Source organism: Nomascus leucogenys, chromosome 19 (assembly GCF_006542625.1).
Source record: "Nomascus leucogenys isolate Asia chromosome 19, Asia_NLE_v1, whole genome shotgun sequence".
Classification (NCBI taxonomy): domain Eukaryota; kingdom Metazoa; phylum Chordata; class Mammalia; order Primates; family Hylobatidae; genus Nomascus; species Nomascus leucogenys.
The window spans coordinates 68,065,582-68,084,424 of record NC_044399.1 but is presented as its reverse complement, the minus strand read 5'-3'; the positions used below and the strand labels follow the sequence as shown (position 1 = coordinate 68,084,424).

At 47.9% G+C, this 18,843-nt stretch overlaps 1 protein-coding gene across 2 annotated transcripts in view; it reads right to left on the bottom strand.

The window, feature by feature from the left end:
- Nucleotides 1-324: 324 nt before the first annotated feature.
- DHRS7C (dehydrogenase/reductase 7C) overlaps nt 325-18,843 on the bottom strand; it is a 20,327-nt gene continuing 1,808 nt past the window's right edge. The window contains exons 2-6 of one of the 2 annotated variants that reach the window (XM_030799982.1): nt 10,330-10,442; nt 8,667-8,880; nt 6,047-6,139; nt 1,654-1,809; nt 325-583 (exon numbers count right to left, since the gene is read on the bottom strand). In XM_030799982.1, the coding sequence (XP_030655842.1) occupies nt 375-583; nt 1,654-1,809; nt 6,047-6,139; nt 8,667-8,880; nt 10,330-10,442 (785 nt within the window). In that variant the 3' untranslated portion in view covers nt 325-374. The remainder of the gene's footprint in view (nt 584-1,653; nt 1,810-6,046; nt 6,140-8,666; nt 8,881-10,329; nt 10,443-18,843) is intronic. The other variant, XM_030799983.1, reaches the window with a different exon arrangement.

The window sequence follows — 18,843 nt, the reverse complement described above, 5'->3', positions numbered from 1 at the left end:
CTGCTCCCGTGGGTGGAGGTGACGTGGACAGGTCACCTTGTATACAGTGGAGGTGGTTTTCAGAGTGGGCTCCTGAACACATATGCGTACAGTGTGAGTGTGTGTATGTGGGGGTTACAGGCATTGCAGCTCCTGTTTCCTGCTGAGTCGTCACCCTACAGAGCAGGGAAGCTTCTGGAAGTGTGTCCTGGGAATGTGGAGAACCCCAGGCTCCGTAGCTTCTGGGCTGGCTCCAGGCCATCCTCACTGTCACGGGGAGACCTCAGACAGGTGCGGGGTGTGGCTGCAGGGGCCCCCAATGTGGACCACAGAAGCGCCAGCACCTGCCGGAAAAACCTTTATTTCCAAGGGGTGGCCCATTTGGCCTCCTGCAGTTACCCCTCCTCCGGGACACTGAGCTTCTCCTTCACCCCACAGGCCACCACGGCGAAAAAGAACTCCGGGAAGAAGGTGCGGACGTACACGGCGGCCTTGGGAATGGGGTTGGCCATGAACACCTCTCGCTTCTTCCTCCGCACCGTGCGCATCACCTCCTCCGCCACCTCCACGGGGTGCACGCCGTAGGTCAGCTTCCTGAAAAAGACTGAAAGGCCCCAGGTGGGGGCGGGGGTTATGGCCTCGGTGGGGACCCAGCTGGTCAGAGCCCTGCACGTGCACAAAGGCTGAGGAGCGGGAAGCGTGGGCTGTCCCCGGAGTCACAGGTTCCAGGCCCCCTGGACTGCGGCGACCAGCGGGAGACACTCCACTCTCTGCGCTTCCTTCTGCGTCTTTGTCTAGAAGATGGACCTGGTTTCCTGCCCTGATAATTTCGCAGGGCGGTTACGTGTGGGGGAAGGGATGCAAAAGAGGTTAGGATCTAAGAAGGTGCCAGGTGGATGAAGAGGCTGTTGTTTGTAACTGTCGTGAAGCTGTATTTGTCAGGAGCATCCTGGAACCCCTGGTCTGCCCCCCATCTTGGATCATCTGGGTTCCTCAAGGTGGACCTACAGCCTTGGGCAAGGCGTAGCGCCTCTACACTTAGAGCATCCTAGATTAGTGGCCGTAATAAGGTGCACTGATTGATAGAGGGGCTGGTTGCTATTCCAGAACCTTCAGTCCTTCCAACAACCCTAAGAGGTAGGTATTGCTATTATCCCTCATTTTCTAAAATGAAAATAATAATAATAATAGCAATACCTATCTCTTAGGGAGGCACGAAGTGATTAAGGGACTTGCTCACATCCAACCCTCTAATACGTGGCAGAGGACGGCTTCCAGTGCAGGTGGCCTGGCTTTAGACTCTCGGCCTCCACTCTGTGCAAGGGAAAGGGAGAGCGGGAAAGTTCTTCAACCCCGAATCCAGGCCATGACATCTGGGAAACAGGCCCGCAGATAGGCAGTTGCTTGCCGAGGCGGCAGAGGAAGCTGAGTGGCTGAGCTTAGCGGGCGCATGGGCTGTAGGCTGCAGTGAGGATTCTGTCTACCGGGTGCCTCAGGCCTAAAGGTTTGGGGGCCCCGCCCTGCTGTTGGGGGTTGCTGAGCATCCTCCACCCCCACTCCCAGACTCATGCTTCAGGAGTACCCATCTGAAGGTCATTCACCACCCCGGCCAACAGTGACACCGGACTGTTCCAGAGGACCCCAGGAGCCCCCAGCTTCCCTCTGAAGTCTCACATTTCCAAATGGAAGCTTCCCAATTTCCTTGCTCTGGATACACATGGTACGACCGGATGAAAGTCGGGCTCACGGTGCTGATGACAACGTCGTATTCCTCCACTTCGGCTCGGAGGCAGTCAAAGAAGCCCAGGGCTGCGTGCTTGGAGGCAGCGTCTGCAAGAGAAACCAGCCGGAGGTGGGCGCAGGACACTCCCGGCCCTGCTTGCCGGTGGGTGCATTGGAGGCGGGAGGACCGACAGACACACTTCCTGCAAGCGCAGAGCTGGGAAGATCCTCAAGAATCTGCCCCTCACTTTACAAATGAGGCCAGAGAGCCCTCGGGAGCGATGGGCATAGAGCTGGAATTGAATCCAGCTGAGCCACTTGCTGGTGGTGTGATGTGATTGTGAGCAAATCCCTTTGCCTCTCTGAGGCTCAGTTTTCTTATCTTTAAAATGGGGGCAATATTTCCTTGGCAAATTACTGTGAAGATCAAATGAGAAAACATACAGAATGCTGGCACAAACATGAATTCCCCTTCCTTCCTGGGAAGGCTGATGCCTAAGAAACTTGTCCAGGGTCTGGGACCAGCTGGTGGCTGCAGTGAGCCTGAATCACAGATATTCCCTCTCCCTTCCTGTTCCCCTTTTCCTCGGAGAGCCCGTCCAGGTAATCCACTCACCAAATCCAGTTCAAATCGTAGAAGCCATGGGTTGGGGAAAAAAGGATCATTCCAGGAGTTCCAAAAAGAATAGAGTGGACATTGATTAGAGCTTTGGGAAGTTAGAGCCACATCTGGGGTGTGATGCACCCCAACTTCACATTTTAGGGGTGTCAGTCAGAGGCAGAAGGGGCAGAAGGTGGATGTACTCTGGTTCCTGCCACTGTGCCCAGACGCTTTCAACCAGAACCCTTTCCTGGTTCCCCTGACATCATGACTAGCAAGCTTCCAGTTCTTTCCAATGAGGCTTTTTTTTTTTTTTTTTTTTTTTGAGACAGGGTCTTACTCTGTCGCCCAGGCTGGAGTGCAGTGGCACGATCTCTGCTCACTGCAAGCTCTGCTTCCCAGATTCAAGCAGTTCTCCTGCCTCAGCCTCCTGAGTAGCTGGGTTTACAGGCGTGCCACCATGCCCAGCCAATTTTTGTATTTTTAGTAGAAATGGGGCTTCGCCATGTTGGCCAGACTGGTCTCGAACTCCTGACCTCAGGTGATCTGCCCGTCTTGGCCTCCCAAAGCACTGGGATTACAGGCGTGAACCACCGTGCCCAGCAGAACCATGCACTTTAAATGGATACATTGCGCGGTATGTGAATTACACCACCAATACAAGTGTTACCAAAAAAAGGTCTGCCAGCTTGTTTTTCATTCATCCACCATCTCCTTGATTCCTTCAGTCATTCAACAGTGAAGTCTCTGCTCTGGTGGGTGAGAAGCTGGGGACCCAGAGGTGGACAGAGGTAGCTCTGGCCTCACGGAGTCCTCAGTTCATCAGTGGGGCAGACAGGTGGACAGGTGACTTTCCATGTGGTGTTTTTTGTTTTGTTTTGTTTTGAGAGGGAGTCTTGCTCTGTTGCCCGGGCTGGAGTACAGTGGCTCGATCTCGGCTCACTGCAACCTCTGCCTCCCGGGCTCAAGCAATTCTCCTGCCTTAGCCTCCCGAGTAACTGAGATTACGGTTACACACCACCACGCCTGGCTAATTTTTGTATTTTTAGTAGAGATGGGTTTCACCATGTTGGCCAGGCTGGTCTCGAACTCCTGATCTCAAGTGATCCACCCACCTCGGCCTCCAAAAGTGCTGGGATTGCAGGTATGAGCCACTGTGCCCGGCCCCATGTGGCATGGTTAATGCAGGAGAGGGGTGGGTGCCTGTAGCAGGAGGGACACACGGCAGGCTGCATTCCCTTTCAAGTCTGTGTGCCAGGTTCTGAGCCTCAGAGCCCCCATCTCCTTGCCTGGGTGGATGGTAAGGGAACTGTGCTGGGGCGCTCAGGGACCTTGAATGCCTTTTGGGTGGTCAAAAGAAAGAAACCTGTGAGTCAGCAGAGCAGCAGACCCCAGGTCACTCCCATGCCAGCTCCTTGTGTCTGTCCAAAGCCAGATTCAGAGGAAGAAGAGAATTTGGGGCCAGTCCAGGGCGGCATGGCTTCAGTTCTGACATTTACATGGGAAACTCTGCGCCCCTCAATTCCTCAGCTGCAGAGAAGCCAGACCATGGCTGATGGGGGTGGAGACAGCCTTGAGAGAATTCTGAGTCCCCAGTAGTGTGTTTTGCAAATGTTCCCAGGAAACTCGTGCATTTGTCCTATACGGGTCAGTGGCCAAAGCGCCCATTGTCATGCCCATGCCTCCCTATGTCATCTCTGTGTCCCCATCACTTGACTTTAGGCATTCAAACACTTTGTTGAATGAAGGAGGGCATGAAGCAAGGAAGGTGAAAAGTCACCCAGCTGCTGAAAATAACAGACAGAAAGTTTAAAAATAGAAGGAGCAGTGGGGAGATTCGTAAGTGGACTGGGGAAGAGAGGAAAAGGCAAGATGTGGCAAAGCCTGCTGGATGTGGCCCATTCACTCTGCCCTTCTTCCTGGACCCGCAGGTGGACTGCACTCCCCAGCATCCCTTGCACTTAGGTGCGACTGAGTTCTCCCAATAGGGTGTGAGCAGTGGTGATGCCAGCCTGGGGCTTTGGACATTGGACATGGCTCCTCCACAGTCTCTTTCCTCTTCTTGCCAGGAGGGACCCAGCTGTGACCACACGGAAGATGTTGTTGATGGAATGACTTAGCATGATCCTGGGCACCTCAGTGACCCTGCGGCATGGTGGCACCTGCTTGCCTGAGCCATTCCCATTGAGGTTACTACATGGAGGAGTAATCAAGTTTCCCTACATCACAGGCTCACAGCACCGTAGGCTTAAACTAACTAAGGCGAATGGAAAAAGGAAGGTAAAACAGTACTAGAAGGGTGTTATGGGTTGAATTCTGTTATCAGCCTCCCAAAATTTATATGCTGAAACCCAACACCCAGTACTCAGAATGTAACAGTATTTAGAGATATTTAAAGAGGTGATTAATATAAAATGAGGGCATTAGGCTGGGCCCTACTCCAATCTGACTGGTGCTATTATAAGAAGAGGAAATTTGGAGCCACGCATGGTGGCTCACGCCTGTAATCCCAGCACTTTGGGAAGTCAAGGCAGGTGAATCCCCAGAGGTTAGGAGTTCGAGATCAGCCTGGCCAATATGGTGAAACCCCGTCCCTACTAAAAAATACAAAAATTAGCTGGCCGTGGTGGCGTGTGCCTGTAGTCCCAGCTACTCAGGAGGCTGAGGCAGAAGAATCTCTAGATCCTGGGAGTTGGAGGTTGCAGTGAGCCAAGATCTTGCCATTGCACTCTAGCCTGGACAACAGAGTGAGATTCTGTCTCAAAAAAAGAAAAAGAAAAGAAGAGGAAATTTGGACATACAAGGAGGCAACAAACATGCACGTTCACAGAGGAAAGACTGTGTGAGAAGGCAGCTGTCTGCAAGCCAGGGAGAGGGGTCCCAGAGGAAACCAGCCCTGCCAACCTCCCATGATCACATGGACTTCCAGCCTCCAGAATAAAAAAAACAAATTTCTGTTGTGTAAGCGCCAGCCTTGGTATTTTGTTAAGGCAGCCTGAGCAAATTCATACGGGAACCTACTATTTTTTTTCCCTCCTTTCTTCTCTTCCACGCTTGTACCCACCAACATTTACTGAGCCCCTAATTTGCACATGGTAGTGTAGGCCACGAATAAATGTATATAGCGTGTTCCCCACCTCTTAGAACTAGCTCATCGGATGTGGAAATGGCTCCAGAATTTTTCCAGCTAGATCCAGGAATATACACCTAGGAGTCCTTCTCGCCCTTGAACTTTTGAAAGGACGCTCATCTTTGGAGCTGCCCCCACCCTGAATTCTGCCCCTTTCTGGTTTTCCTGGTTTCTTCCTCAGAAGGTCTCCACTGCCCTCCCATTTTGTGATGTGCACCCATCCTTCTCTTTCCCAGTGGTAACCTTCCCTGACCTTCAAGGGCATCTTTATGGAGGAAGGGGCATTGGAGCTACGACTGTGCATCTTTGTCGGGAGCGTGACCTTCACCTGGCATTGTCAGGTTCACCTAGCACATGTCCTGCCCACATGGGAGACTGTGAGCTTTGCGGACAGAGGGAGCTTATCTTTAATATCTCAGCATCTCCCATAGCCACTTGCGTGCTGTAGGCGCTCAAAAAATAGGAACCATAGGGATGAAAGAAAATCCAGCAGATGGTGTCATCCTTGGACCCTTTCCCCTGTGACCATCTGCCTAGTCTTAGACATAACAGCTCCTGCCTTATACCGTAAGACATACAACAGAAGATATCATATTTTTATCTTAGCAACTTACAAGTCGTACGGAACGGGATTCCAAACTTCCCTTGGATATTATTCACTAACACGATTTGGCCTGTTCTCCGGGAAATCATGTTGGGAAGCAGGGCTGGAAAACACAGGACGATGCGTCATGGTTAAAACTTTGAGACTGAGTTAGGCAGCAGCAGGCAGACCCCTTCCCCTGGTCCCCTCATCACAGGGCTCCGCTACCTCCGTGGTAATTAGATTGCAGCAGGGCAGAGATGGAATGAGTCCTGCAATCATTTATCCAGTGTTCCTAAAGCGTGGGCTGGTGAATTGCTGGGTGATTTTAAATTGGTGCTTTCCCACCAATGTGCATTTAGTGACACTGATTTCTTTCTTCTAAAAAATGCATATTTTTATTTATTTTATTTTCCTCTCAACTTTTGTTTAGATGCAGGGGGAACACGTGCAGATTTGTTACATGGGCCTATTGCACTCAAGTAGTGAGTACGGTACCAGTAGAATAGAACAGACGCTCATCTCAGTAGTAAGAAAGTCATTCCTGTTTCAATTCTCCTACTATGGCCTCCAGAGGGAAGAAGGAAGTCTCACAATGGTTCTAGTATGTCTTTAACGCCTCTCTTGCATATGCTAATCTTTTAACAAAGAGAGGGAAAATTCTGACATTCTCAGGCTACCTTGGGAGAACTTAATTTGTTTAATTTTCAGGTTGCCCTTTATTTATTAGAATGAAAGGGTTTTTAAATTTATGTTGGTTTTATACAGATTTCCTCCTAAAGTGAATTTAATTTAAAAATGAGAAAATTCAGAGAAAGATATTAAATTAATAATAGTACAGGCCGAATGGGGATACGGAAAAAATGAAAAGACAGTACTCAAAGGGTCAGCTTTCAGAATGATCTGTTAAACCCAGCACCTCCATGTTAAAATGGACAAACTGGGCCTGGTGCAGTGGCTCATGCCTGTAATCCCAGCACTTTGGGAGGCCAAGGCAGGTGGATCACGAGGTCAGGAGATCGAGACCATCCTGGCTAACACGGTGAAACCCCCGACTCTACTAAAAAAATACAAAGAATTATCCAGGCATGGTGGCAGGTGCCTATAGTCCCAGCTACTCAGGAGGCTGAGGCAGGAGAATCGCTTGAACACTGGAGGTGGAGGTTGCAGTGAGCCGAGATCACGCCACTGCATTCCAGCCTGGGCAACAGAAGCGAGACTCCATCTCAAAAAAAAAAAAAAAAAAGAAAAAAAAACAAGATGGACAAACTGAAGTCCAGCGCTACAGACTAGACCCAGCGTCCTCAGTGAGTTAGAGGGCTAACCAGGAGAAGAAACCAGTTCTGGCCCTTTTCCACTCCACTTCCTTGGTTTGTTGCTTTGATGCCAGTGAACAGTCTCTGTTAAAGGTTGGTAGATGACACACCTGTGCTGGCCTGTTTGCTGTGTCCACAGGGACTGGACTGGAGGAAGCTGTTATCTCTGGGACACCATTCTAGAAGCTCTGGAAAGTCATCTTTCTGCCCCAAATGCTTCTGTCTCTTCATCTGTCTTAGTACTCGGAATCCTATTGTTAGAGGTACCCAGCATGGGAGCTAGTTGTAGAGAAGGTAGTTGCAAGATCAGGCTAGATCTTAGACCTTGCCAGGACACCCCACTCCCTAAATGGAGGCATTCTCCACTTTACATTCCCCCTGAGCTTCTGCTTTGATAAACTTTTATTTTTTTGTAGAGCAGGGGCTTTAACTTTTCTTTTTTTTAGACAGTCTCACCCTGTCTAAAGCTGGAGTGCAATGGTGCAATCTCGGCTCACTGCAACCTCAGCCTCCAGGGTTCAAACGATCCTCCTGCCTCAGCCTCCTGAGTAGCTGAGATTACAGGCACCCACCACCATGCCTGGCTAAGTTTCATATTTTTAGTAGAGACGGGGTTTCACCATGTTGGCCAGGCTGGTCTCGAACTCCTGACTTCATGATCTGTCAACTTTCCATTCTACTCTACGGTCATTTCCAGCCCCACTTCCCAGGCTTCAGACCTGCGTTTGAACTTGATGGTGGGAAATCTGCACCTGGGTGTCTCCTAGGCCCCTCAGACAGGTTCACGTAGGAATCACCATCTTACTCATTAAAGGGAGACAGCATCCTGCCTTCCCTGTTTCTGTGAAGGGGTTGACAGAATACTGGGTGTCTTGTAGTTTGGTGACAAGCCCTTTTTCTTCTTCATTTCTGAGGACAGAATCTTTACCTTTGACCAACTGTCATGTTTAGAAGCAGATCAACGGTAAGGTTGATACAGCAGAATGTACACAATTGTTGAGACAATTGTTGGAGGATGAGACAATTGTTCAGAGATGTCGAATTGGAGGGAAGCCATGGACGTAAGGAGAGAGAAGTAAAAGGGCAAGGCTTGGGTGGGGAGAGGGGTTTCACAGAGATGGTGGTTGAAATATACCAGTCAGATACTTCCTGAGTTCCTTTAACTTCATAAACACTTCCAATGGGAATGGTGAAAGCTTTCACCCAATAGGTAGGGAATTTTCTAAGGGGACTGGGGAATTCCATACAGAATAGGATGACTGTCTGGCTATTTAACAGAGCCCTCTGTAGAATCTGGTGACCCAGATACCCATGGGAAAGTCAAACTCACGAGACCTTTCGTCAATGTGATGGGGCCAAAGTAATTGGCATCCATGATCTTTTTGTCAAGCTCCAGAGAAATCTTATGGGCAGGCCCCTTCACCTTCACACTGGCATTGTTGATGAGGATGTCCACACAGCCATAGCAATCCAGGACTTCTTTTGCCACATCTGGGACACAGCTGATGTCTGAGAGGTCCAACAGGACCAGCTTTGGGGTGAATGTCTGCTGAACCAATGAGAGAGTCAGGGTATGTGTGAGATCTCCCTCTTGCAGACCTTGGGAGCCCTCGATCTAAAAGCCACCCATTTTGAAATTCAAAGATCATGAAATGACTGAAAAAAAAGAAAAAGACGAAGAAGCAGAAATGATTCTGGGATGGAGGATATTGCCAGAGAATTCATACTTGGAGACCAGGGCAAAAACAACAACAAATCTTGACCTGAATATGCAGCGATAAGTCTAAGCTCTTGGCCAGGGTTCCAGAACTGATAAATGAATATCGCCCTTCACAGCGGTCCCTTTGCAGGTTTGCACTGACTCCAGTGGTGACATCATTACTTTTAACATTTCTGAGCTCCTTTGTGGAAATTGCTTTTCAACCTGGCTTGCAAGTTGAAAAAAAAAAATCCATCACAGTACTTTATAGCCACATTTTAAAAAATTAAAATCATACACTCAACACAATATTTTTGAAGCATCTACTATGTACCAGGCACTGTGTTTAGCCAGATACTTGCTGCCTCAAGACTCTATTGATCTAGGGATGTGGAGGAGGGTGGACAGATGGGAAAATTGATGACGCCAAGTGGTAAATGCAATCCCAGTGTTTGACAAAGACTAGTCCTGAGATATGCCCTTGAAGAGAGGGTTCCGTGGTCAAATTTGTTTGGGAAACAGGCTGTTCTCCAAGTTCTTCTTGGAGATACACAGTGCACATTGGCATATTAAAGGCTCTGAAAAGTCCTACAGTGAAGAAACTGGACAAGCTTAGCTTAACTCAGTGTTTCTCACACAACTGACCGCAAACCCTCGCTTTTACCCAGTGCCTAATCACATCCCTAGAAACACGCTTTGGGGCATTCTGTGTTGTCCTGTTTGATTCATCTCCTCAAATATCACACTTACCTCTGAATTACTTTGAGCTGTTTCTAAACACCAAATGCAACCTCAAAGGTAAAGATTAGAAAAAAATATCCTGAAGGGAGCTCCAAAGACAGTCCTCTGACCAGTGCTCCAGAAAAACCTTTGGAAACTGCAGCCTCATTGAAGTAAGTGTTCACTTCCTGGGAGACTTCTTGGGAAGGAATCTCATTTATCTGGTTTCTTTGATGGAGATATCAGTTGAGGTATTAAAAAAAAAATGGCTGTGTTTGTAATCATAGCCCATACCTGTATCATCCTCTGTCTTCTGGATCCTTGTTGAGTTTGAGTTATATAGGGTCAGGGCAAGGGGCTGTGGCTACAGAACACGATTTTGTCATGGTGGGTGGTCAAAACAAGTCAACCCTTTATGAATGGCAAACATGCCTACGTCAAGTTCATTGGGTTCATTGCCTCACATTCCCCAAAGCAATCACCAAGTTTCCTCCACTTGGTCCAAGAGCAGGTCCTGAGTGATCAATGGAGGCTAGGAGTTCCCAGGAGTTACCCACGCCAACTGCTAGAAGACCTTACCTTGCTGGGGTCAGCCACGCTGATCAAGGCGTCATATAGGTTCTCTAGCCTCTCCCAGTTCTTTCCACACAGCACCAGCCTTGCCCCACCTGTGTGGAACACCCGAGCACACTCTGTGGGGAAGAAGGAAACAGGGCAGGGCACACTGTGTGGAAGGAGCCACTGACAGTGAACCCCCTTTCTTGGGAACTCATGAATTCAAAAAACTGAGAAGTCTTAGCACCACGAGGTCCTTTAGGGGTCACTTCATTCAACTCCCTCCCTGGGCTGGAATTTTTGTCATTTCCAGCCTCCGCTTAGTTGCCTCCATGAAAGTGAGCTCATGGTGGAGTGAGACAACTCCTTTGTTAGAAAGTTCTGATTACTGAAAATTCTTCCTTCCACTGAACAGAAGGATGAACCTGCCCACCTGGTCCCTCAGGACCGCAGCCCTAGAGATAGCTCAATCTAAAGATAATGGAGACAAACCACCTGTTTTTTCAAATCAAATGTCACCAGTTTCCTCCACATTTTCTCTGGGGATGGATACTTCAGCGAGGGTTCTTTTTATTTAAAAAGTAAACCTACTTTCTGTCTAATTAATTTCCCTCTGGACTGATTCCTGACTCACCCAATATAGCACTTTCTCAACTAAGTGTTCGCTGGTAGACATACAGAATTCTTGTGTAGCAATACTGATGATACTTAAAAGCAATAGAAGCTCACAGATTTGGAGAGTTTGCTTGCTGTAGGAACTGTTGAAAGATATGTACATATCTCTTACATACCTCTCTTGTTCATTTAATTCTCACAATAACCTTATGAGATAGTATCTTTAGGTTGGGTTCCTAGGAAGCAGACTCTGAGACAAGGATTCGGGTGGCCAGGATTTACTGAGGGCTTGCTCTTCAGAGACAGCCTATCAGGGAGTGAGGTCATGGAATAGGGGCCAGGAGAGGATGTGGTCTCAGGAAAATCTGGCTTTGGTTGGATCCAAGGAAGACTCTGGAGTCTAAACTCCATTGCAGAGCTGGAGGCAAGAGGATCAGCCTTTGTACACGAGTGTCAATCGGTCACTGTTGTGTGCTGCCCTCTCTGGGGCTGCGTGCATAGGCTGTGTAACTCCTAGGCAGAGCAGCGTCCACCGGCAGAGGACGAGTCTTTGGGAAAGGAGGCATGTGCATGCCGTTTGCAATCTGCATGCCATTTGCAGCCAACTCTTACAGTGCCTGGGAAATGGATGAACTGACCAAGTACAGGGATCTGGAAGAGGCACCAACAGCACCTACTGCAGGGAAGAACCTATTATTGTCTCATTTACACCATGAAGTAGTGGACTCAGACTTGCTGGGAACATGGAAGGACAGCCTGGCAGCCTGGTGCCCAGTGGAGGCTGAATATCCCGAGTGCTGTGGCTGCAAGTGAACTCAGGGTTGTGTGATTTTCTCCAGCAGGGCCAAGAAGCCTGCTGCAAGTGGAGAGAAGGGACCTGCTGGACAGGACAGTTGGCCGGGGCTTGGTAAGTGGGCATCATGCACAGGGAAACTGTGGTATTGGAGAGATGGAGGAATTGAGATGCTGGACTATGAAGCCTAAATCAGGTGGGAGCAGGAGTGAAGGCAGAAAAGGCCAAGAGAGGACCCAAGCAGAGCGTTGTGGGGATAAGAGGTCTCCATGAGGCCTGGAAACAGGTGTACTGGGCATCCCTGAGAGAGCTGGGAGGAGGGCGCTGGGAGAGCTCAGTCTGCTGACAGAGGGAAACCTGAATCCAGAAGTAACTGGGTTAACAATGTCACCTTGAATTGTTAGGGCTGCAGAGAAGGGAAGATTCCTCTCAATGCAGGTGTTTTATTGAGAAAGAGGTTGTCCATGATGAGTCTGGATGACAAAATTCAATAAAGATGTCAATTTGTCTCCACGTTAAATTGATCCAGTAAATCAAGATCCCAACAGGTCATGGGAAATGACAGAAAGATCCTCCACTTTATATGGCATATTTTGCACACTTTAACTGGAATACTCAATATGAAGGAAAGCAAAGAACATGTTGAAAAACAGTTGTTAAAATATATTGTAAAACTACAGAAATTAAAGAGTTAGCAGTTCAAGTCTAGATAGAAATATTGATAATAAATAGAGTCAGGTATTGAGAAGAATTTAGTGTATGATAAAGTTAACATGTTGAGTCAATGGGAAAAGAATGTATTATGTAAAAAGTGGGGGCCGGGCGCGGTGGCTCACGCCTGTAATCCCAGCACTTTGGGAGGCCAAGGTGAGCAGATCACTTGAGGTCAGGAGTTGGAGACCAGCCTGGCCAACATGGTGAAACCCCATCTCTACTAAAAATTCAAAAATTTAATCCCAGCTACTTGGGTGGCTGAGGCAGAAGAATCTCTTGAACTCAGGAGATGGAGGCTGCAGTGAATTGAGATCGTGCCACTGCACTCCAGCCTGGGCAACAGAGTGAGATTCTGTTTAAAAAAAAAAAAAAAAAAGTGGTATTTGAATACCTATTTGGGAGGGAAAAAAAAGCTGGATGGCTTACACCAAAATATACCAAACAGTGAAATATAAAAACATAACCAAAACAGAACTAGAAGAAGGTAGAGAAGAATATACACCCTTGCATTGGGGAGGGCTCCTGAGCATCCATTGAAGGAAAAAAAAGTCCTAATAGAAATGATTTATAGATTTTACCCTTTTAAAAAAAAACCTTCTTGGCCTGGTGTGGTGGCTCACGCCTGTAATCCCAGCACTTTGGGAGGCCGAGGTGGGTGGATCACGAGGTCAGGAGATCGAGACCATCCCGGCTAACACAGTGAAACCCCGTCTCTACTAAAACTACAAAAAAAATTAGCCAGGCATGGTGGCGGATGCCTATAGTCCCAGCTACTCGGGAGGCTGAGGCAGGAGAATGGCGTGAACCTGGGAGGCGGAGCTTGCAGTGAGCTGAGATTGCGCCACCGCACACCAGCCTGGGGGACAGAGCGAGACTCCATCTCAAAAAAAACAAAACAAAAAACCTTCTTACAGCAAAAACAAAAACAAAAAACACCCATAAATAAAGGACAAGACAAATTTAGAAAATGTGTTTATAATCTATATGTCAGAAAAGGGTTAATTTGGTATATGAAGAACTCTTACAGATCAATTAGAAAACAGATAAAATTGCTAATAAAGAAATTGGTTAAGGAGATGAGTAAGCAATTCACAAAAAAGTATCAAGATACAGAAGATGAGTCAATACTAGTAATACATAAATGCAAACTAAAACATGGGACTAATTTTAATCTATCAGATAATCAAAAACAAAATTGGAAATAGTCTTGGCCACATTACTGTGAATAACAATTTTGAATCCCTTACAATCGATGTTGCAGAAATTGGTCTATTGACATGGAATGCAGTTCGCAATAGAGTAAGTTGAAAAATAATTTTAAAAAAGATTCAAAACAGTGTGTTGAATACGATGCCATAACGCTGGGTTGTGTGTTTATGTATGTAATAGAATAGTAAATCTACACATCTATATGTAACAATAGACTACATTAGAAGTTTTAACTGAGGCACTGAGATCAAATAGATATAAATTTCAAAGTTAGATGCCGGTCCAAGATGCTGACTTTCAAAGGAAATTTTAAAAACATGTCATATGAAGTTCAGTTCCCTTTACCCACAAATAGGACACGAATGAATCAAAGAAGAGGAGGCATAGTGGGGACTTCGAAGGAGGATCCCCTGGAGCGAATGTTAGGTGAGTTTTCACTCATGGGCCCAGGCTGGGGCTGTTTTCCGTTGCCTCCATCCCAGAGTAAAGGGCACAGGAGGAATCAACAGAACAGCGCAGTTCCCTGCAGCCAGGAGCCCAGCTTCATGTCTTATGGGCAAGATCCTGGGCTCAGCCAATGCCCTGAGGGCAGAGAAAAGGAAAGCTGGGACCTCGCCATCGGGGGTGGCCTGCAGAGCCAAAGAAGTCACAGCCACCAATGGCCAGGGTAGGTCGTGATTGGTTGAGAGCTCATCTGAAGTCTGCCCAAGAGGACCTCTCAGAAGGGCAGTGGAACGCCAAAGGACAGGGTTGGTGGGGAGTAGACTGCCCGGGAACCAGGGGCTGAGGAGGGATCGAGTGAGTGGAGAAAAAACCCACATCTCCCATTTCACAGAAATGAATAATCCTAGGGAGGCCTCTGAAAAGCGCATGGAAGTGCCCACGAGAGAAAGATTCAGACCCAGTTTTAGACATGTGCCAGGCCCATGGACCTTGAAGCCATCTTATAGCACTGTCAGTCGGGTGAGAGTTTTTCTCCCTCTCCTATCTTGCCTCCTTCCAGTCCCTGAGGCCCCGGAAGCCTCAGAAACAGCAGGAAGCTCCCCTCCAACTTGCACTAGCTGTGGGGAGGAGCAGAGAGGGGGAAAGAAAGTTCAAATTCAACGAAAATGGACATGTTATCAGATATTAAACTGGGCATCCCAATTCCCGAATCAATGCTGTGTTTCGGGACCGGCCGTGGCCGAAGGATTTTGAATAATCTAATAGTAATCAGAGGCCAGGTTCGGTGGCTAATGCCTGTAATCCCAGCACTTTGGGAGGCTGAGGCAGGTGGATTACCTGAGGTCAGGAGTTTGAGACCACCCTGGCTAACATGGTGAAACCCCATTTCTACTAAAAATACAAAAAAAATTAGCCGGGCATGGTGGCAGGTGCCTGGAATCTCAGCTACTCCGGAGGCTGAGGCAGGAGAATCGCTTGAACCTGGGGAGGTTGCAGTGAGCTGAGATCGCACCACTGCACTCTAGCCTGGGCAACAAGAGCAAAACTCCATCTCAAAAAAATATAATAATAATTAATCAGAAAAATCAGGAACCACCTGATTTTTTTTTCTCAAGCTGCAGAGGAAGGACTCTCCCCTCTGAATAAATTTGAGGTGGACTGTCTCACGACACCCTTGATTCATGCTCGCTCATGACTGGCTACTCACATAAGCATCCCCCTGAAAGGAAATGAAGGATGTGTTCACACAGGATGTCCCAAAGCACGTGGGGTTCTAGGTGTGTTTTGTGTTCTTTTTACTTAAAAAAATTCTTTTAAATATATATGGCTCTTATAACAGAATTCACTAAAAGAAACTTCCGTGGGCAGCAGAAAGTCTAGCTTTTCTGCATTTCAGCTGTCATTCTGGAGCAGAATGATGGTTGGATATTACAAATGAGAGAAGTGAGGTTCAATGGTTGAAATGAATCACCCGGAGTCCTACACCGGTCCTGAACCCCAGGAGTCTGACATCCAGGTGGGGAGTAACGCATTCTCCACACTAGGCTCCTCTTGGCCAATGCCCACTGCTGAGACAGGGACATGTTGAGGGTGCATTTTCACTCCTTGCTCCCTCCCTGTCGTGATGATGAGCATCTATTTTTTTTTTTTTTTTTTGAGACAGAGTTTCATTCTTGTTGCCCAGGCTGGAGTGCAGTGGCGTAATCTCGGCTCACTGCAACGTCTGCCTCCCAGGTTCAAGTGATTCTCCTGCCTCAGCCTCCCAAGTAGCTGGGATTACAGGCGCCCGCCATCACGCCCGGCTAATTTATGTATTTTTAGTAGAGACGGGGGTTTCACCACGTTGGCCAGGGTGGTCTCGAACTCCTGACCTCAGGTCATCCCCTGGCTTCAGTCTCCCAAAGTGCTGGGATTACAGGCATGAGCCACTGAACCTGGCCAGAGCATCTATTTGCAGCAGGGCACTGGAGTAGGTGAGAGGGCTGTGAACAGGAGCCAGATCAAACCTCTGGCCTTGGCCTTGTTAGAACAGACAGCTAGGAGCATTCTTGCCCATCATTCCATTTCCCTTCTCCACTAACACCTTGCCTTGCCCAGGTGTGCCTGGGAGGCTGGAGCCCAGTGGCGTGCTCAGTGCCTCAGTACTACTGCAGGCAAGCCTAGAGGCGCTGCTCCCGGAGAAGGTTTCTGCTGAAACCAGGCCTTCGGTATACCCAGGTGTCCTTATTTCTCTTCCTTTATCAGCTCAGCAGGTATCTCGCATCGAGCACTTTGGTACCAGGCTTTTCTTTTTCATTCAATAAACATAAATTAAGCCCTTCTTTCTCTATTTCATCAAGCTAAGATGCCATCGATGATGAGCTGTTGCCTGATTTCAGAGATAATAAATGACTTTTAATTTTAATTTTAATTTTAATTTTTTGGGGAAAGGATCTCACTCTGTCGCCCAGACTGGAGTGCAGTGGTGTGATTTCAGCTCCCTGCAACCTCCACCTCTCGGGCTCAAACGATCCTCCCACCTCAGCCTCCTGAGTAGCTGGGAATGCAGGTGCATGCCACCACACCCGGCTAAGTTTTACATTTTCTGTAGATATGGGGTGGTCTTACCATGTTGCCCAGCCTGGTCTTGAACTCCTGAGTTCAAGCAATTCACCCACCTCAGCCTCCCAAAAGTGCTGGGATTACAGGCGTGAGCCACAGCGACATCTTAAAGGGTGGCCTATGGGGATTGTAAGATGCTATGGACGGAAAGACAGTCTGATTTCAGAAATGTTTAAAGGAGAGAAACTGCACCTTTGAGGTGATAACACACAGGCAGGGCTGACGTTCAGCTGTACCCTCTGAAGCAGCTCAAGTGCAGGAGTTGGCTATTCTGATAGCCATTCTTTTTTTAATAAATAAATAAATTAATTAATGAATTAATTAATTTTTTGAGATGGATTCTCACTCTGCCACCCAGGCTGGAGTGCAGTGGCATGATCTCAGCTCACCGCAACCTCCATCTTCTGGGTTCAAGCAATCCTCCTGCCTCAGCCTCCCAAGTAGCTGGGATTACAGGTGAGAGCCACCACGCCCAGCTAATTTTTGTATTTTCAGTAGAGACGGGGTTTCACCATGTTGGCCAGGCTGGTCTCAAACTCCTGACCTCAAGTGATCAACCTGCCTTAGCCTCCCAAAGTGCTGGGATTACAGGCGTGAGCCACCGCACCTGGCCTTGATTGTCACTCTTGCTGCAGACACAGTGGGTACAAGGTGACAGGATTCCCAGCTTGGCTGAATCCTGGAGGTTTGGAGTGGGGGCTAGATGTCCCGACCTTTGTCTGTCTGTTTGATTTCCCTAGTAAACAACTTGGCACGGCACTCCCTGCTGCTCCCGATGGCACCCATGGTGTTCATGCAGGTTCCATGGCACCAGGGTGTGCAGCGGCTGTGCACAGCCTGCATCATCCACTCAGTGCCCTGGACTTGAGACATGCAGCAATTGGAGCCTGGAATCACTGCCGTCAGCAGCGTGGGGAGCTAGGCGTTTATTTAAGGTCACACACATCCAGCATCTCAAGTTACTGCTAAGTATTGGGACTTTATTTTTCTCTTCTTTGCATTTCTTTCCAGGGTGGGTCAATGAGATATAGTAAAAAAAGAACAGTGACAGTAGACACGACAAGCTAGGCCATGAGGTCCTGCAAAGACTGTTTCCCTCATGAGATGTATTTCCTGGGTGCCTGATTTGCATCATGTGGGACTACAACTGAATGAGGTGTTTTAAAAATGAATGAGATGATGAAAACAAATACACATCTCTCAACGATCAATAAAACCGTATTTCTACCTAATAAGACACAAAACTAGCAAGGCTACAGAAGAACTGAGCAACCTCCCCAACCAACAGGATCGAATCCACATTTATAGGACAACGGCAGAACGTACATTCTTGTCAAGCACTTGCAGAACCCATACCGAGATAGATCATAAGACAAACCTCAGCACATTTAAAAGAATTGAAATCATACAGAGGGTATTCTCCAACCTTGTTGGAATCAAACCGGAAAGCAATAAAACAAATTTGCGAGAACACACTTATCCAAATGAGGGCCTTCCCTGATCACATGTCACTTTTAGAGGTTATTCATTAAATACACATTTTCTGAGTATGCCAACCGTGCATTGAGCTAGGTGCTGAGGCTGCCTGGGTGAACAAAACACAGGCTCCAGGACCGGGAAGCCTGTATCTAGTGGACCCACTGAGAAACACACAGATACAGCATGAGAAATACACTAATGCAGTATGCACTTACAAGGGGCCAGTTAAGAAACTGGTGCCACAAGGACCATTCAAGAGGAAGGAGCAATTGAGGTGTCAGGACAGGCTCCAGGGTAGAGGCCGTATCAGGGATCGCATATTAGCAGCCTGGTGCAATGCCAGACAAAGGTGCACTATTTGGAGAGCAGATTTTTCCCCAAGCCTTCCGTTCTGCCTAGCTTTAGGTGGGCTTCTCTGTTCCAGCTCTCCAGGGCGGCACACTCCCTGTTGTCTTTTGTCTGGTCTGATTGACAAATATGTGTGCCCTGGCTTGCCCTTGGAGAAGAAGGAGTTTGAGTGTGTGTACCTCGCTCCCTTTTGATACAGGATATCCTCTCTGGGAATTGTTTGTGAGACTATCTAGGGACCACTTAGAGAGCCTAGTCTATCTGCCTTATGCTTTGTTTTTTATCTTACAAGATGGACCCGGGTCGATCACCCACTGAAAACTAAGCCATCCTCA